Genomic DNA, 21,353 nt, shown 5'->3' with positions numbered 1-21,353 from the left:
TTTTTGTTGAATGTTTTTTTGAAGGAAAATGTTTTAATGTAACTACTGTTAAATAAATGTTAATCACTTAATTTGTTGATTAACAATGAGTTAACTTTTAGTGTTAATCTTTTGTTGAATTAGCTTAAAAGTGAGTTGATTAATAGTGACTCACTGTTAGTGAGTTAACTAGAGGAAGTAATCAGTAATTAGTTAATAGTTACTGATTACTGTTTTTACTTTTTAGTTTTTTACTAGAGGAGGTAAAACAGTAATTAATTAATTACTGTTTTAAATGATTACGATGATAATTTTTTAGTAGATAAAGCTCCTCCCATAGATTGTGAAGAAGATTAGAAGAGGGCCTTTATGTTATAGTTGTGAACTTGCTACGAACTTGATAATTTTGATCAAATGTTATTTGTTATGGTTTTGATGTTTTGTATCATGTTATTTATTATGATTGTGAACTTGTTGCTAGAAACTTATGGTTGTGATAATTTTAAATTTTTGATTTTGTATTTATGTTATTTCTTGTGGGCATTATGGTTGTGAACTTGTTAATTGTTATTACGGTTGTAAATTGTGATTATGTTATGTAGTATTTTGGTTTAGTGCACTATTAAATTTTTTTGTATATAATGTATATTCTGTATTAAATAATTTTTTTTTTTTTAAAGTAAAAATGCTCGCCCGTCTTGTCGCCCACATTCCACCTAGGCGCTAGGCGGTGACCGCCCGCAACCTACGGCTGCCTTTCAAAACATTGATGTGTTGTATCCTAATTTTTAAAGATCTTCCATATTCCCTTGTCTATACCATGTCGTATTCATGTCTGTACTTCCTAGGCTGTTGCCCTTAATTAGTATGGCACTTGTACTAGGTGTATAAGCTATTTTTGCCCTGCATATTACGATCTTTAAAAGCTTAGTTTCTTCCATGTTCTTTTCTATCAACGTGTTTTCCTTTATAGGTAAAATGCATATAAACTACTATGAGCATGTTATATGAACTTTTACGGGAGCCTAGTAATCTAAGGGGCATATATATATAGGCCCAATTTATTACTAGGGAGGCATAAAATATTTCAAATGTAACTTCCAGTTAAGAATTGAAAAATATTGTGGTTCTGACTAGTGCTTTTTGTAATTCAGATGCCAAATGTAGTAAAACAAGTTCTTTCATGTTTCAACATGATGCCACGATGCCGCTGATTATTGTTTTTTGCCTTTTGATTCCAATGTCACTCTTTACTTTTGAAAGGATTATCTCGTTATCTGCTACTTGCTTTTATGGTTTATGGCTCCTTTTTGGTCTTTACATCAATGATTGGTCTTAACTCTTTTTCTCTTGTTCCATTTTAGGTGTCAACCATGGACTATATTGCTAACAGGAGTTAGTGTGGTTGCATGTAGCTGGATACTTGTTCACTCTGTAGTAACTAGTGCTGCAGTCTTCTCGTTGATAAGTGCATGGTGGTACATTTTTCTGTACCTATATCCTAAGGTTTGGGAACATCCTTGTAATGGTCTAATTGCTTAATGCTTTTTTTTTCTGAAATAGTGTTGGCTGACCATAATGGTTCCGAATTTTCTTTACTAGTTGATGAAATGTTACAAGTCTGTTTGTTGACATGCCACTTAGTTAAATGAGTTGTATACTTCTATCGAGCAAGATGCAGTACGTTTCAAACATTTCAATCAATGTTTATAAAGATTGTAGATGGGCAGTTAGGGTGTCATCTAGTGGCTAGGCGGGCACTTATAACTACTCGTATAACACAAAAGATGTGAAAGCTTAATATATTTATATATATCCATAAGAAAACTTGTACCTTGCATAGAGGCAATGGTTGTTGTTGCCACCAGAAGAGTAGTCTTAAGGTAGTAGCAACAACCTTCTAGCTATGACCCTCCCTCGTAACGGTTGTCGTTACTAATCCTTACAAAAAGAAGAAAGAGAGGAGAGGGGATGAGAATAGGAAAATCTATGGCAAAAACACCCATTTAATATGAATTAGAAACCCCATAAAACTTGAATGATAGGTAGGTTTTGGGACCAAGTAGGAATAGTACTTTATACTTAATACTAGAATTATTAACAAGTTTGAAAACTGCCTAATCATTTGACCTCTAGTACCCGACTAACCACGCAGTTAACTGCCTATGCGAGTGCCTACATTCAAACTGCCTCAAGGACCTGCCTAACATATAGACGGGGCTGCCTTGGTGCCCACCCTACCTAAGGTCTTATCCATTTTTTTACAACATTGATTTAAGCTTTGACATGCACTTGGTTAATTGGTTAACGCCCCTACGTGCTAGGGGCACACCTTTGGCATGTGTCTCATATAAGGTCTTTATATATGTTTTTGGTTTGAATATATATATTAAAGTCTATATTAGAGTGTTTTAAATCTTTAATCAAGTAGAAATATGATTCAATACATAATATGATTGCATACATTAATTAATTGAGAATAGCTCAATAATTAAAATCAAAACCTAGTTGAACGTAGTTGATCCAACACATGTTCCTATGTCAAATTTGACGCAATAATCCATTTTTCTGATGTTGAGCTAGTCAAGATGCTTCACCGATAATGGGTGATGAATGCGTGGAAGGGATGGTGGTGTAGGGTTAGGGAAACTGATAGATTTGAGAGAGAGAAGAGGGGGTAGAGAGTTGGTCGATCCTAAGGACGAAAGGGATCGATATACAAAAGGGGGAGGGTAGCCGACAACTATGGTAGGCGGCGGACAAGGTTTGAGGGAGCTCGATTAAGGTTTGGGAGGAGAGTAAGGGTGGGAAAGAATGATTGATTCAAAATGATGGATAATAGATTAGATTGCACTCCATAATATTTAAAGAAGGCTAACCAGACTTGACTTGAGTTACATAGCAAGATTTGACTAAACTCGACTAGACTAGTAACCCACAATGTCTAGGACTCAACAATATAACAACTGAAATAGAATAGCTACTCTAGATAGATGGTTTGACTTAGCGAACCCAATATTTTAGTGAGGTGGTTCGGTCGAGCTAAATCATATCACTCCACTATGCTTTCACACGATTTGCCCTTGAAGTGCCATGGATCCTTGACTCCTTGGGGTGGTCCAGTTGGGGCAACGGGTCTATCCTCCCTAAAACTTGATATGGCCTAAAGTGGCGGTGAGCTAAGCAACTTATAATTTGCAATTGGGTGCATCGAATTTTGTCGATATGGTTGGAGCTGGATGAAGACCCAGTCACCAACTTCAAATCTCTACTTTTGGTGCTTGAGGTCATAAATTTAGCTTCATTCTTCTGGGCTAATGCTAGATAAAGCTTGAGTCGTTTGAGCATGGCATCTCGATCCTCTAACACTACATTCACTTCAGTACGATCTAATGGCCTCGGTCGATCATATCACTTGAGAATTGGTGGTGCGTGCCTGCATACGATCTCAAATGGGGTCATGCCAATGGCCACGTGGTGAATCGTGTTGTACAACCACTCAGCCCGAAGGAGGTAGCTCAACCATTGCTTGGGTTGGTCCCTCACAAAACAATGAAGATACTGTTGAAGACACCGATTGAGCTCTTTCGATTGATCATCCATCTGCGGGTGGTATGCCAATTTTATCTTGAAGGATCTGAAACAATTGATCTTGGCATCCCGTGCAATTTGGCCATATCCCTCACATAAATATCAATAATTTTTTTTGCTGAGTTACAGGTGTGCCAAAGCTGAGAAATGATGATACTTGGTCAAGCGATCTACCACCACCATAATGACTATGTAGCCCTTGATCGAGGGCAGCCCTTTGATGAAATCTATGGGTACATCTTCCCAAATCTAGTTTGGTATGGGAAGGGGTTGTATCAATCTAGCCGGCTTGGTCAAGTCCAGCCCATTGGCAAATCTCACACGATCGGATGTAGCTCCGGACGTCCCTCCTTAGCTCAACCCAAGTACAGTTTTGGGTAAGTGATGCAAATCTAGAATGGTATGCAATGTTTTGGAGAACAATCGACCCAAACAAGTAACTAAAGTAAAATATAGTAAGCAATAACTGATAAGAAGTTAATTGATTAAAAGGATTACTACTAGATGGAAGGAGAGAAAACCACTCAGATAAGGCAGTAACTTCCTCAACTCTCAAATAAGTACGTTGATAGTAGAAAAGCCTAAAATATGGTGTAAGAAAAGACTTCAAAGTTTAGGTTTACCAATAAATGGAATAGTAGTGCTTTTACTTTGAAAACCAAGTCCTTTTCTTCACGTCCGGGCACCCAAAGACTCTCTTTCACTACTGGAATCTTTTGGACAGCAGCAATAACCAACGAAAAAATAGAGGGTGAAGAAGAAGAGAGGTTTAGAGAGGAAGTAGAAGAGATTAGAGAAGGATCTTAAGATAGAGTAAGAGAAAGGGAGAGAAAGAAAGAGAGAGAGAGAAGAAGAAGAAGACCACAGGGGAGAAAGTGAGAGGTGGTGGGGTGGAGAAGAAATAGGGCGCTAGGGATGGTTGCGTGCACGACAAGAGAAGAGGGAGAAGGAGAAGGAGGAGAAGGAGAGGACAGGGTGGCAGGGAGCTGGGACACACGCACGCGCTCGGCGCGTGCGCGGGTTGCGCCCCTCCCCCCTCTCCCTCTTTTTTTTTTCTTTTTAAATTTAGGGTGTTACAACTATCCCCAACAACAAGAAATTTTGCCCTCAAAATTACACACCTGAGTCGATAAATAAATGAGGGTAAGTAGACTGAATCTCCTCCTTGGGCTCCCATGTCCTCTACTCCATGGTGGCGCCAAAGAACCTTGACCAAAGGTACGGCTCTTCTTCAGAGCGTCTTCACACATCTGTCAATGATCCGCACTGGTTGCTCCTCATAGGACAAGTCCTTCCTTAGCAAGATAGGTTTTTCTCTTAAAACATGTGATGGGTCATACATATACTTTCTCAATACCGACACATAGAACACATTATGAATCTGAGACAGCTCCGATGGCAAATCCACCCGGTAAGTAACCGGTCCTATCCATGCCAAGATCTCATAAAGGCCTACATATTGAGGGCTCAGCTTGCCCTTTCTCCTAAACCGAACTACCCATTTCCATGGCGAGACTTTGAGGAAAACTTTGTTCCCGACCTGAAATTCCAGATCTTGATGTCGACGGTCAGCATAGCTTTTCTGTCGACTTTGGGCAACCTGCAAATGTTCCCGTACCTTTCGCACCTTGTCCACGGTCTCCTGGATCAGCTCTGAGCTCTCTATCTTCTGTTCCCCCACTTTGTCTCAACCGACAGGTGTCCGACATTTCCGTCCATATAAAGGCATCCCAATGCTGAAGTGATGACTATTATTGTAGGCAAACTCAATTAGGAGAAGGTGTCGGTCCCAACTAAGTTCGAAGTATACAACTGAAGCACGTAGCATGTCCTCTAAAATCTGGATCGTCCGCTCCGACGGACCGTCAGTCTGAGGATGATAGGCTGTGCTGAATTATAATTTGGTACCCAGTGACTTAGCAAAGTGATGCCACAGCCTAGAGGTGAACCTGGGGTCACGGTCAGAAGTTATAGAAACTGGTGCCCCATGGCGGGCAAAGATCTCATCCCGGAATAAAGTGGCTCGATGATCCATAGAATCAGTGGTACTGACTGGGAGGAAGTGAGCTGACTTGGCCAATCGATTCATAATCATCCATATAGTCCATTTTCTTCAAGGTCTTCAGCAGACCCACCACAAAGTGTATAGTGATATACTCCCATTTCCACTCAGGAATAGGTAAGGGTCTGAGTGTCCCAGCCGACTTCTGATGTTCTATCCTGACTTGCTGACAAATCAGGAATCGAGATATAAATTCTGCAATGCTCTTCTTTAGTCCTGGTCACCAGAAGTATCTACAAACATCATAGTACATCTTCGTCTCCCCAAGGTGCACACTGTAAGAGGTTTGGTAAGCTTCCTCCAAAATCTCCTGACGGAGTTCGCCCACGTCAAGTATGCAGAATCTACCTCCAAACTTCAGGGTTTCCATTCCATCAAGGCAAAAACCCATTTTACCTGAGTCTTGAACTTGTTAGAGGACCTGCAGTAAATGTAGTTCTTCTATCTGTGCAACTTTGATCTTCTCCGCTAGAGTCTGTCTCACAGTTAACTGGGCCAACAATCCAGCACCCACATCTTTAGCTATGATGTGCATGTCTATCTTTTGCAGATCTCGTAGGATGTCCTGCTGCTGAGTAATCAAACTAGCCAAATTTCCCATCGACTTCCTGCTCAAGGCATCAGCCACCACATTTGCCTTCCCAGGGTGGTAGTTAATAGTGTAGTCATAATCATTCACTAGCTCAAGCCACCTACGCTGTCTCATGTTCAACTCCCTCTGGGTGAATAAGTACTTCAAACTCTTGTGATCATTGTAAATCTCGCACTTCTCCCCGTAGAGTTAATGCCTCTAAATCTTCAGAGCGAACATGATACACTTAGTTAAGATTTTATCTAATTAACTAAATCCAACTCTGCGCAGTTCAGAAAAATATTTGTAGAATATTCGACACATATCCAAATAATATCAAACCAGTTAGATAAGATCGACAACCTCTAGATCTAAAACTTTGATATTCATGACTTCTCCAGATTCGGAATATATCTATGACAAAATGAAAGCTTAATCTAAAAGGTATTTAATTAGTTGGTTTGTTAGGGTTTTATATTGTTTTAGGACTTGTTGACTAGCCTCTATAAATATGTGGATGAAACCCAACTTTATATTGCTATTGGATTCTTGATTTCTTGCCTCCTATCTTCTCTCTAGACTCCTCCCTCCTCTCTCTTCACCATCCTTCCAGCTCTACCGTTGGCAAGGTTTCTCCTCGCTTCTAATCTCTTTCGACTGTCGAGCCATCCCTCTTCTTTGGGATCTTGACTACTTTGTTCCCTTCGTCTACTTCCCTTAATCACTTCCACAATCCACCCTCATCTCCATACCCATCCATAACCCTAACATCCACTCCACCCGTCACCACCACCATCACCCACGTTATTCCGTATTTTCGTCCCTATTATAGTTTGAATCTGCGAAGGGCGTAAATACGAAAGTTGTAGATTAGGAAGATACGGATCTAACTCAATTGGTTTCGTAATTTTCTAACTACCGGAGAATATCTGACGAATATTTTTCCACGGTTGCGCAAATTGCTTCTTGCAATAAATTCAGATCTTAAGGAATTGTTTCATAGCCGATCTTTTGGTTCTAGATCTCATCAATTTGGTATCCGAGCTTTAACAAATTGGTATCAAAGCCTATCAGAACACTACCGCTGTTAGCTCCAAGTCGTGGGTCGGGTAGTTCCGCTTATGGTTCTTGAGTTGCCTGGATGCATAAGCGATAATTCCGCCCTCCTACATTAGAACACAGCCTAAGCCCGAGTATGAAGCATCACAGTAGACCTGAACGAGGAACTATAAGAATAGCTGCAAATGTAAGTCTTCTCTTTAGCTCTTGGAAGCTCTCCTCACAATCAGTTGTCCATACAAAACACTGATCCTTCCGGGTCAACCTAGTAAGGGGATTGGCAATTTTTGAAAACTCTTCCACAAAACGCCGGTAGTACCCGACCAAACCCAGGAAACTACGGACCTCTGAGACGGTACTCGGTTGCCTCGAATTGAGAGCAGTAGTGATCTTGGATTGATCAACTCAGATGCCCTCTCCTGAAACCACATGCCCAAGGAACACCACTTCTTCCAGCCAAAATTCACATTTGTAGTACCAACCGAAAATGCTCTTCATGCTCCTATTCTGAGGCCAAGTAAATCAAGATATCATCAATGAAGACCACTATGAATCGATCCACGAAAGGGCGAAAGACTCGGTTCATCAAGTCCATGAAGATAGCTGGTGCATTGTTCAAGCCGAAAGGCATAACCAGGAACTCATACAATCCGTACCGGGTATGGAAAGCGGTTTTTGGGACATCCGCTTCCCTAATCCTCAATTGATGATACCCAGATCTTAGATCAATCTTTAAGAAGACGCATGCCCCACGTAATTGATCAAACAGATCCTCAATGCGAGGCAAGGGGTATTTGTTCTTCACAGTCAACTATTTCAATTGCCAATAATCAATGCAAAGGCAAAGAGTACCATCCTTCTTCACAAACAAGATTGGAGGGCCTCAAGGGGATGAGTTAGGCCGGATGAGTCTCCTACTTAGCAAATCATCAATTTGCTCTCTTAGTTCTTCCATTTCCTTCGGAGCAATACGGTAAGGTGCCTTGGGACCGGTCCTGCCCCTAGAATCAGGTCGATGGTGAACTCAACTCCCCTGTCTGGAGGAAGCCCCTGAGTGTCCTCTGGGAAAACATCTAGAAACTCCTGTACCACTGGTAAGTCAGTCAGGGTTTAGGCCCCAACTGACTCGATGGACATGATTGCCACCAACTGCGAACGGTCCACCTGTCGATCTTTACACAATCGACACTCCATGCCATCATTAAGCTATAAGATAACCTTCTTGCTGTAACAGTTAATACTGGCATGGTAGGCGGCTAACCAATCCATCCCTAGGATTAAGTCAAAGTCATGCATCTCAAGAGGTAGGAGGTCTGCCTTAAAATTCCACTCGCCGAAAGTCAAGGTGCAAGATCGATAAACATGGCGAACTTTTAGAAAGTCACCAAGTGGGGTGGCTATGACCAAGGGCTCAGCAAGAGATCCTGGCGCCACATCTACATATTCTAGGAAGGATGTAGAAATGAAAGAATGGTTGGCCCCAGGGTCAAACAAAATTCTAGCGGTGTGTGCAAATAATGTCATTGTACTTGCCATTGCGAATATAAGTCTTAACTAAAATAGAATAAACGCATTTTTCACATTATGCAAATTTGCACAGGGTTAAGAAGAAGGATCTAATATTATGTATGAGTAGAACATACGTAAAACTTAAATAACATGATTAATTTACTCAGTTACCTGTGGCCACCTTATTGGACACTTCAGCATCCTGTAGAGTCATAGTAAAAACTCGGCTTGTACGTCCACCCCGCCCTCTGCTAGGAGGTCCTGATCACGCGCCACTACGACCCCTACTTGTAGCAGTACTGGCTAAGGTTCCCAGTTTCGGTCGATCCCAAGTGGGATCGGCCGAAATGGATCGGGATCGGCCTAGCCGAAACCAGTCGGTTTGCTGGTTTTGGTTGGGGTTTCAGCCGTTTAGGCCGAAACGGGTGGGAACGGGTCGGATCGACCTGTCCCCCACCCCCACCTGCCTCTCTTTTTTCTTCTCTTTCTCTTTTCTTTCTTTCTCTCTTTCTCACGGATCTCTTACTCTCTTTCTCACCGGTGATGAAGTAGTGAGTAGATCTCCGGTGACATCAATACTCTCTTTCTTCTCTTACTCTCTTTTTTTAGTTTTTTTTTTTTCATTGTGCAGCAGCTGTAGCAGGTGCTGCTGTGCACCAGCAATTGCTGCAGCAGCAGAGACTTCTCTGCCAGCAGAGCTGTTGCTTCTCAGCACAGCAGCAGAAGCAAATGTGCACAATAAAAAGAGTCAATGATTCGTGAAGAATTGATGCATAATCCTGTACATATTGATGATGATAGCAGTGAGCAAAGTGAGGAGGATAAGGAGGAGAAACAGATGAGGAAGGTAATGAAAAAGAGCAGAAATATGCATAGAGAAGAGGAAGAGATGAGAAGATGCATTTGTGGTAACTTTCAGAGATCTAGATCGGTTAATATACGAGGAGAGAGAATATGGGGGCAGCAGTTCTACCCATAGGACTCCTGGTGTTACAGTAGAGTTTGAAAATATTAGACCAATAGATACATATCTTCAGAAAAAAAGGGGTCGTACACAGACCTCCATCAAGACAGCTCTCAAAGGAATTAAAAATGCAAAAAAATACATTGGTAGAGCTATCTCTAAATTTTTCTTCTACAACCATATTCCTTTCAATGTAGGTGATAACCCTTACTATCACACTATGGTGGATGCTATACAATCAGTAGGGCCTGATGTTCCCTCTCCTAATTCAAATGATATTGTTACTAAATATCTTGACTCAAAGGTATATGAACTTCATACTTATATTGAGACATTTAAATAGTATTTGGATGAATTTGGTTGTATACTGATGTGTGATGAGTGGAGTACATAAAACAGAAGAAATATAATTAATTTCTTAGTGTACTCTAGCATTGGGAGAATATTTTTGAAGTCTATAGATGCTACTGCTCATTTTAAAAATGTAGATTATATTTGTCAGTTGATGGATGAGGTGGTACAAGAAATCGGTGAAAAAAGAGTAGTCCAAGTGGTTACTGATAATGGGGTAAATTATAAAGCTGCTGGAAATTTACTAATGATTAAAAGACCTCATTTATATTGGACGCCATGTGCTGCACATTGTACTGATCTGATGTTATGATATTGCAAAAGAGTCTGAAATTGACATGGTCATATGTGAAAGTCAGATGTTAACAAATTTTATATATAGCCATAGTTGGGTTCTTAATTTACTCAGGCAGATGACTGGTGGTAGGGAGATCATCAGACCCGGCGTCACTAGATTTGCCACTCACTTTTTAGCCTTGGAGAGCATCATGCGCTACAAGGATGATATTATGCGGATGTTTACATCACAGGAGTAGTCTATAAAAATTAAGAATATGAAATCTAAAAATAAATCTTTAGGTGAAACTTTGAAAAATATGGCTCTTGGAAATAGATTTTGGGATAATATTACAATTGCCACCGCAGTATTTGAGCCTCTTGTCAAAGTATTAAGACTTGCAGACAGTGATGATAAGTCTGAGATAGGTTTCTTATATGAGGCAATTGACATAGCTAAAAAATCAATAAAAAAAATGTGGGCCAAAGTTACAGGAAGTGGTGGAAGATGATTGATTCTAGATGGAACAAACAACTACATAGAAATATACACGTTGCTGGTAGGCATGTTTTTAAGTTTTAAGTTTTAATTTATTTTTATTTATGAATATTTAAAAATTTGAATGCTTACAAATTTTAAATTTCTACAGGGTATTTTCTTAATCCAAAATTTCAATTCTCTAAAAATGTTAATAATGATAGTGAAGTCTTATTGAGGGTTAGAAAGGTAATCAGCAAGCTTGAGTCCGATATTCATAAACAAATCCTGTGCGATAAAGAAGTGAGTTATGATTCAATTAAATAATTTTATTATTATTTGTTTCAAGTTTTAACTTTCAATATAATCAATAACCTAATAATATATTTCTGATTTCAGATGGAGAGATATAGATTGAGAGCTGGGCAATTCAATACTATTAAAGTTGCTACAACTATATCTCATAATACTCCAGCTGAATGGTGGTCTATTTATCGATGAGAGGAGGCATCAAATTTGACGCCAATAGTAAAGAAGATTTTAAGTCAAACTGTGTCTTTATCACAGTGTGAAAGAAATTGGACTACTTTCTTCTTAATCCACACAAAAACACGCAACCGATTGATAATGGAAAGATTGGAAAAGTTAGTTTTTTGTCATTATAATATGAGATTGAATGAGAAAAATTTAAAAAGAAAGGCAGAACATGCCCAGACTCTCCACACTAGAAACAGGTAATGCGAGCACTGAGGTAGTCACGACATATGTGACCCCTCTTGTCGCAAGCAAAACATGTCCGACCCTTAGAGGTAGATGGCCGTGCAAAACCACCACTGCCCGAACTGCACAAAACTACTACTAACCTCCCAGCACTAATAGAAGGTCGAGCTTTACCCGGCCCGCCTGAACCCTAAGGGTTGGGTCTATAACGCCTCCGCCCGGCACGGGCACGTGCATGCCCACACGCCCACACGGCACGCGCGGCGCACGCGACAGGTCGGGTAGGACCCGTCACGCACAGATAGAGTCCTGTGCACATGTAATCATGACATCATCAATAATACTTGCTAACATATGCATACTCACATAATCCAACACCAAATAAATTATATTAATCAACCAAATAAACTTGTTAACATCTAAATATCCAAGTCCACAATAATATATACGAGACCACTACCTAATCTGGCAGGACACACACAGGCCACAACAAACCATCAAGATACAACTATACAACTGATACACAAGTGCTCTATAATCTGACATATACTATACAAATCATCATCTGATATAATAAGGTACAAATATAACAAACAACGATACAACTTAATGTCGGGTTAAACTATCTTCTATACTGCTTCACGTCTATAGCTTACCTCATTCTTGCTTTAAAATATCTCATCAGGATATCTCAAGTCGCTATCACGTATCATAATATCTGGGGGGTTAGAAAAGAAATAAAGAGAGTCATGAGTAAAAGGCTTAATGAATAAATCTTAACACGAATCAGTGATACTAAACAGAGAGTAAATCATGTGCTAGATAATATAAATCAGAAAGCAGCATAATGCCATGTATGAGCATGTATATATGTATCCTTAATGACATATATATGAATGATATTAATTCTCATGAATGAGCATATTATATCTTCAACTAAAAAATATTTCACATGATAAAATTACCATATAACCTCACCGAATATATCGACATATGATATATAACAATCATGATTCAATGATACTAGTCACATCAATGATGATGCATGATGCATGCCAACCACTAGATAATCGTATATGTCAGAAGCAGATATAATCCACGTATCTCTCACTACCACAATCATCCATCTCAACTCTGAATATCATTCACCATGCTGGACTACGGTACTCGGCCCCAAACTCGATACACATCATATCACAAGCTTAGAGCATTCCCTGTCATACGCTAAGAGTATCTCAGTACATAAATCATACCCTGCCATACGCTAAGGGTATCTGAGAAGAAAGTAATCATACCTTGCTATATGCTAAGGGTATATTAATGATAGTTGTACCCTGTCATACGCAAAGAGTACAATTATCAGGTATCATCATACTCTATCATACGCTAAGAGTATGTCCAGTACCAGTCCGGACCAGATACCGTCTTAGCCATCACATCACATCCTCATACACAACTATTTTCATGATTTTCTATACATGATAAATCATATGCATATATTCAGTACTGCAGCAGATCATGCAACTCAGGAATTTAAGTGGTAGAGAAGTCAAGAGAAAAATGATGTAATGCAGACTCCAACCATGTATCTAACACATGCATACTCCTACTAGTCTATCACATGCACACTCATGCTAGAGATCATCTCGGTATAAAATCATACTATTTTAATTATCTCCAATCATCTTTATATATATCATCATCATACTCATATCTAAGATCAGCCTAATTATATGCATGATAAAATATGCTTGGCTGAAATCATCTCTAGATAAAGTCATATAATTATGTTGGAGGCCAAAACATACATGTACATAATATATAATATATCCTAATTTGAGAAATGTGTCTAGAGGATAAGACTACTCACTGTCTGATCAGAGGACACGAACCATGCATCTCTCACGTCCGTCAATCTAACATCAACTCATCGTCAAGGTCCACGGTCTCAAATAAGAGGGTTTGGGATCTGAAAATATTTAAGTAATATAAGGTCAATTATTTATCCAATTAGGATCCATTTGTGTAACATATGATGATTTATTAGGTTTAAAATTCCTTCTTTTGTTTTTATTAAATAATTTGATCTATATCATATTATTTAATTATAATAATATTAGTATGTTATTATTCTAATTGTAGATTTATTTTATAAAATCATAGTTTGCTAATTATATATTAAGTATATAATAGTCAATCTCTTTTGATAAAAAAAACGTAAAAGAGCTCCATGTACAATAATATAATTTAAGATACAAGCACCTATATTATATAATATTATATAATTATACTTTAATTACTTTGTCACTACTACCCTTACTAAACAAATTAAGAGTTGCATATAAAATAATCTTTACTTAATCATGTAATATAAACATTAAGTAAGCCTATTATTATATTACATGCATAATAATGTATAATAAGTTATACATATACATACATATATATATATACCTAATTATAAAGACATGTATTAATCTAATAAAATATATGAAGTTAAAAATATATTTATGTACAAATATTTATAATTATAATTAACTGAAATTACACTAATTACACTTACCATGTTATTAGATATATCTGTTCTTGACAAATTAAATTAAAGATCTAATTTAGATTAACTAAATAACATAAGTACTTTACACGTGTTTTATTACCAGAGAAGGTATAACGAACATAGGAAAAAGAAGTAGAGGAAAGGAAGAAGAAGAGAAGGGAAGGGAGGGAGGCTCACCTCGGCCGTAGCAGCGGCGGCGGCAACGGCGACGACGGCGACAGCGGGCAGGCCGGCGTCGATAAGCGAAGGAGAGAAAGAGAGAGCCTGAGAGAGAGAGAGGTGATTGGGAGAGAGAGGAGGGTAAGAGAGAGAATGAGTCTTTAGAGAGAGACAGTGAGGGTGGTGTTGCGGCGGTGACGGCAGCGACGGCGGCAGTAGGCCGGCATCGACAAGAAAATATGTGAGAGAAAGAGAGAAAGAGAGAGGGAGAGAGAGAATATGTGAGAGAGAAAGAGAGAGAGATATATATAAAGAGAGAGAGAGAAGGCGGTGGAGGAGGTGAGGCGGCAGCTATGGTGGCGCTGGGCCCGCCGCCGTAGCCAGTTGGCTCGGTTGTGGGCTCACGTGGCGCCCTCAATGTGCGCCCACTATTTGCATGGCACGATCTTGTGCTATACAACACCAAAACTTTTTTTTCTTCTTTTTTTTGTCTCTTATTTATTTATTTATTTTATACATTATTATTATTATTATTATTTTTATTTATTTTTCTAGGTTATTACATTATTTATTATTATTTTATTTTTTTTATTTATTTAATTATTTATTTTTCTGGGTTATTACAGGGTCTACTCGGGGTAGCGTTAGAACTTGCACCACCAGCATAGGGATGACACCTCGGTCGTAGGAAGGTCCCACCAAAATGACCACGCGGACGCCCATCAAAACGGCTGATACGATCCGCTACTCGCTCCTGACGCTGTGAGCGCTCCTCAAGTAAGTCCTCCGTTATCCCCGCATTCTCCAGTAGCTCTGCATAGGTCAGGTTTTTCACCATGTTCACCTACTTGCGGATCTCGATCTGGAGGCTTATCTTGAACTTGTTAGCCCTAGCAGCATCATCAGGTATGACTCTGGGGCAAAAGCGGGATAAGGCATTGAACCTGTCCTCATACTGTGCCACTGTCATATTTTCCTACCTCAACTGGTTAAACTCCCTCGTCAGCTCGAAACGTAGGGATGCAAGGAAATATTTCTAGTCAAAGGAATCCGCAAACGCCTTCCAAGTGATGTACTCCCCAGCAAGGTGATTCAGCATCATACGCTCAGTGGCCCTCCACCACTTTTTCGCCTCTTTGTGGAGAAGGAAAGTGGCAAAGGTCACCTGACGACTCTCTGGGCACTCAAAAGCGGTCAGGATCTTTCGCATATCCACAATCCACCCATTCACCTCCATGGGGTCCGTCGTGCCGCTGAACAAAGGGGGGTTGAACTGCATGAACCGGTTCAGCGACCAGGCGGACCCACCTCTAGTCTGCTCAACTGGAGAAATATGCTCTGACGGCTCCCTCGGTATGTGCATCCCAGACATAGCCATCGTGCACTCCCGAACTAATTCTTCAATGAGCCTCTCCTGCTGTCTGACAAGCTGTCCCATGGCCTTGATGTTGGTTGAAGTATCGGCAGCCGATTCGTCAATGGGGGCTGAAGCATTTAATTGTTCTACTATTGATATTAATTATTTTGATTTGAAGAAGCAATATAAGTAGGTGGATAATAGCAGGCTTAAGCATTTGTATTAATGAAACAGATATAGGGTTACGATCCACACTAAAAAAAGACGGTTACTATTTAATGATCAACAAATAACACTTAAGAAAGAATGGATGTTACCGAATTTCGCAAATCGATTGAAAGGCGGCAGCAGTAATAGTGGTGGTAGCTAAGGGTGTAAACGAGCCGAGCCTGAGCGAGCCGGCTCTGGCTCAGGCTCGGCTCGAAATTAGTTTCGAGCCTCATAATGTTGCTCAGGCTCGGCTCGGCTCAGCTCAACCGGAGCCGAGCTCGAGCTGAGCCTAACCGAGCCCGAGCCGAGCCCGAGCAAAGCTTGGGCTCAATTAGAGGATGAGGCGGTGGCGACGTGGGCGGTGGCGACGTGGACAGCAGCTTGCCGAAGGAGTCGGAGACGGATGGAGGAGGCCAACGGCGGAGGAGGAGGCCGACGAAGGAGGAGACCGACGGAGGAGGAAGAGGCCGACGGAGAGGAAGGCGTGGCGCCGTGGTGGTGGCTTGCCGTCGTTGCCGATGGAGGCCGATGGGGAGGAAAGAGGTGGCGGCGTGTGGGGTGAGGTTAGGAGTGGTGATTGGGTGGATGAGGGTGAGAGTGAAGGTGAGGGTGGGGTGGGGGAATTGAGGATGGGGAAGGTGATGTGATGGGAAAGGTGAAGTAATTAATGAGGGTGGGGTAGGTGAGGGTTGGTGAGGGTGGGGTAGGTGAGGGTGATGAATGTTGTGTTACGGGTGAGAATGAGTTAGTGAGGGACACGTGGCAATATTTCTTTATGCCACGTGTCCTTAGTCATAGGGAGTTAGGCTATCAAGCCTATCGGGCTCGGCTCGATATTAATTTCGAGCCTATTATGATGGCTTGGGCTCGGCTCAGCTCTGATCGAGCCGAGCCGGACTCGAGCTTCACCCGAGCCGTGCCCGAGCCGAGCCCGAGCTGCTTGTCAAGCCTGACAGCCCTAGTGGCAGTAGTCTGACAACAGTAGCAGCGGCGATGGCTACAACGGTAGCAGTGGTAGTGGCTGTGGTAGTAGACAACATTGGTTGCGGTGGTGGCAGTGGTGGCAGCAGTGGTGGTTGTCCTTGCCGCTAGTACCACAGGGTACGACAGGGCCGAGGAGGACGGTGGCGTAGGCGATAGAGGCTGTAGGGAGCAAATGGCGGCAGTGGCGCAGCAGTGAAGGTGGTGGTGCGTCGATGAAGGCGGTGGTGCGACAGTGAGGCAGTGGCTGAGAGTGCGACGGGGTGGGAGGGTTGAGGAAGACGATCGGCTGTCGCGGTGGAGGGCGGCGGCGTCGTCCGTGGAGATCAGCGGTAGGTCGTTGAATGGAACGATGTTGGTAAAGATGATGGTGTGGAGGTAAGTGAAGGTGGAGGCTAGGGCTAGAGAGGATGAAGATGAGGAGATTTGGAGGTGGGATCGGCTAGGAGAAGAATTGGTGGGCGATGGGTTGAATTAAATGGGTGTGGATTATGGGTAAGTGGGTCAGCCTTTTGGGCAAGAATCCGATCCACTATGGCTAAAAGAAAAGAAGATGATCTATTAATAAACCTTATTTTTGATGATTTTCTAACTTAACGTGGAGATTTAGCAATGGTAATGGTTCCTTTTGTCAAAGGTGATCTCGTGTAACTCGGATCCGGATATTGATGTTGACAGGCGACGAATTTCGTAGTGCTCTAGTGTTCGTAGAGCGATTCATCTGACGAATAAAAGATATGGCGCAGCATAGAATTTAGGCGGTGAAGCATCCATAAACTGGTAAACGATTGTTTCTGATACTAAAGCTAATGCAGGACAACTTCTCGATTGTAAATTTGAGAAGAACAAATAGGAAAAATAATTAAACCTAAGAAATCCACTAACCAAGATGTCAAAATCTACCAACGTTGGAATCCACCAACAAACACTCAATATGTGAAAACTCTCAAAATATCCATTACCCCATAAAAAGAGGATTATAAGCTTTTATATAAGCAAAGCATGACGAATGGTGGTGTCCACACCATGTGCTCTTCGAATTTGATACTATCATCAAAGTTTTGTGTTGTTTCATATAGTTGCACATTCTTGTATTTCTTATATCACTCTTTATGGATTAAAGTGCTGCACAAAAGTTTGTGTGCCTGAAAATACATCTCGTGCCAACAACATGCTAGCACCAAAGAGTGATCCTGCTGTGGTATTTATGGTAGGAGGGGCGATGGTGGTAAGGAAATTGAGTGAGAAGAGAGAGAAGTCCATTATTGCTTGGTTGAGGGAGGAACAAGGGACTAAGAAGGTTGGATTGGGCTCAGGTCCAACACTGGCTGAAAGTCAACCTTTATTTTCCTCTTCCTAACAGAAAATTCAACCTAGCTGGTTGCTTCTCCCATCCTTTTTCTGCTCTTCTTTTTTGTTTCTTCATCTTTATTTGTGGGTGTGATGCCACTCAGGAGCAGCATGAGTCTTCTGCTCAGCATGATTCATGCAAAGAGGATCCTGATATGCTGTCATGCTGATAGGATTGTGCCATGCCTTGGTGTTATAATCTTAGTGCATGATACAATTTATCAATGAACTTTGTTAACAATCAAGTTTCCCTTTACTTTGTTCCTCACCAACTGCCCTTTCTAGTATCTGCTGATGAAAAGAATCCTGGAGAGGAATGAATAAAGTGGATTACTTAAGGTTGTTACTCCATTACTAGGCATAGGACATCTTTTAATGGCCGACCTAATTTTCCTGATATCAGCAATAGTGAGGTCATGAATCACTTTTCAAGAATTTTCTGTTGGAGACAGCAGAGAATTATTTGTCCTCCTAGGAAGTGAAATTTGGAACTCCATAATGGCCTGATTTAGGAGGTTTTGCCCTCTTCATTGGATCTTTTAGACCTGTTGAAATTTTGTTTAATTGTAATCTCTTTCTTGCTGAAATAATATTGGTACTTGTTCTGGTGTATCTAATGTTAACATGAATGTTTCCATACTCAAACTACTACAATTATTTTTCCTAGCCGCAGTATCTTAATCTGCAGGTAGAAGAAGATCAAATTATTCTTACACTCCTTACATTAGTTTTTTTCATTCCATGCCTGGAGAAAATATTTCAACAAGTCCTAGTTAGATAATAATAATCAAAATTTTCTTATAGAACATCTGATCTACATATAGCTTGTTCAAATATAAAATTCCAAATTTTACTGAAATTTGGGGTACTGCTACAGATTTTAATGTGATTTTCGTAGGGCAAGGTGGGCCTAGATTATGGATATATATCTTCCATATTGCTGAGTTGAAAGAACTGAATAAGATTCTTCTGTTTGATTCATGTGAAATACAATAGGAGTTCCGGATAGGTCCATTAGGGCATTGTATTGTTTGCAGTTTTCATACAAACAATTCATGGTGGCACTGCTATGTCCTCTATCATTACAGGAATATCTCAGGTTGGAAACTCCTCATGATCATCTCTGAGAATGCAACTGTTTTTTGTAGAACATTTATTTATATGTAGCATCATGGTTCATAGTTTCAGCCGATCTCGATTTGGGTTGGCTGAAATAGATAGGATCAGCCATAGCGGATCTCGATCTCAACCGAAACCAGTCAACGGATTGGTTTTGGTGGGATATCTACTGGAGCAGCAAAATATTGATTGGTCGGGTCGTATCCACCCAAAACAAACCCTCCTTGTGTCTACCACCTACTCTCTCTCTCTCTCTATCCCCCTCCCTCCCTCCCCAGAGTGTGGACTTCATAGATATGGGGAGGAGAGTGGGAAGGACTTTTCAATTTGTGAGAGAAGATAAAGTAAGTGGCAGAGTAAGAGAAAGTTAATTAAAAAGTAGCTTGATATCGAAAACTGACAACCAATACTCAATATTTCGAACATTGTATTGCATCAATTTCATGGCTATTTCTATTGATATCCTGTATTATACATGGACAAAGATGGACTCGGAACTTAAGTATGTTAATTTAATTTCCTGACTGCATATATTTCTAATTAAATAACGTTCTATTGTTATGGAGCTTCTCTTGTGAAAGGAAATTAAAAGTAGTTATGTGCAGTCTTCTTGTCCACTTGTAAAGAAGAATTAGATTCCTGTAATTCAGAAAAACATTATTTTAATATTATCTCCATCACTTAGCATTTCTTAGAGCATATATGTTTTACTTTTTTATTTGGTGATTCATGTCTTTTACAGAGGAAAAGTAGTTACAAGGAAAACCATGAAGTCTTTTTTTTTTCTTTTCAAAAAAAGGAGGAAAACTATGAATTCTTGCTTAATAGATCTGTTTGCTTAGTTTTAAATGCTTACGTGGAGTAGAAAAAGTTGAGCAAAGTAGGAGTTAAGCTATCTGATTATCTTTCTTTGTTTTTTATTATTATTTTCCAACTAATGTGCAAACTAAACTCACGCATTTTCTGATTTCCCAGGCATATTCCAATATGATAGCTGAGAGAAGGAAAAATGTGAGTAGTGGTATTGAAGATACATACGGGATTAAACAAAGCCAATGATCAGGATCATTAAAGATCTTCAAGTTTGTATGCGTCTATAAAATCTTTGTAGAGATTCATGAAAGATCTGTGGGAGCTTCATGTTATCGAATATTTTGTATGGGTTTCCTCAAGATTGCCTCGCAGAGCAGTTGGTAGCTACCTATATTAAAAAAGTTCTTACCCGAAAAGGAGGGAGTGAAGTTTCTAATAAGAACTCTTCCTAGGATTTATATACTGGGCTTTATGGTCTATTACATAGTTATGCTTTGTAACTTTGTTCGCTTCTATATATAGTTATTTGTTTAATTTTCCCAGAATGCGCTATTTTTAACTTTAAATGTTGAAAGATATAGAAAGCAGCTTAGAGAAATTATTTTTGCAGATTCTCACTTATAATCTGGAGATGTCAAGAGGATGTCCTTTGCTTTGCTACATTGATACCATCGGGCTAGTCGGACTGACTTGTACCGTGGCCACCTATAAGTAGCTAGGTGCGCACCATATTTGCTTTATAGAATAAATTGAACTTCTTTGACCTAGCTCTTTTTATCTCCTATCTCGTTGTCCCTGCCAACAACAGCAGCCACAACCTCGGCAGCATAGCCTCTAACCCCTCTCGACTAGTCAATCACCCCAAATCTCTTAGTGTAATCCCCCCCGCCCCCTAGGTATTGGCACATGGGCGTGCACGTGCCTACATGGCATGCGCAGTGCATACAACAGGTTGGGCGGGGCTTGTCACGCATAGATACACTTTTGTACCTATATAATTATGAGATCATCAAATAAAATTTGCAAACATATTTCTATTTATATAATCCATCACCAAGAAAATCATACTACTAACTAGATAAATCTGTTAATATATGATCATCCAAGTCCACAATAATATATATTAAACCACTATACAATCTAGTAGGGTCCACATAGGTTGTGTCAAACTATTAAGATGCAACTAAAATAATTGATACATAAGTACGCTATAATCTGACATATATTATACAAGTCATCGTTAGATA

At 40.2% G+C, this 21,353-nt stretch overlaps 1 protein-coding gene across 1 annotated transcript in view; it reads left to right on the top strand.

The window, feature by feature from the left end:
• LOC140773906 (uncharacterized) overlaps window positions 1-20,651 on the top strand; it is a 35,202-nt gene extending 14,551 nt beyond the window's left edge. Inside the window, exons 2-3 of the mRNA XM_073116687.1 lie at window positions 1,344-1,485; window positions 20,269-20,651. Of these exons, the coding sequence (XP_072972788.1) occupies window positions 1,344-1,485; window positions 20,269-20,352 (226 nt within the window). The 3' untranslated portion in view covers window positions 20,353-20,651. The remainder of the gene's footprint in view (window positions 1-1,343; window positions 1,486-20,268) is intronic.
• Window positions 20,652-21,353: the final 702 nt, after the last annotated feature.

This window comes from Typha angustifolia, chromosome 13 (assembly GCF_048772165.1).
Source record: "Typha angustifolia cultivar Huaian chromosome 13, ASM4877216v1, whole genome shotgun sequence".
NCBI classification, from domain to species: Eukaryota; Viridiplantae; Streptophyta; class Magnoliopsida; order Poales; family Typhaceae; genus Typha; species Typha angustifolia.
Note: the sequence above shows the minus strand (reverse complement) of the source record. Positions and strands in the feature narration are given on the sequence as shown.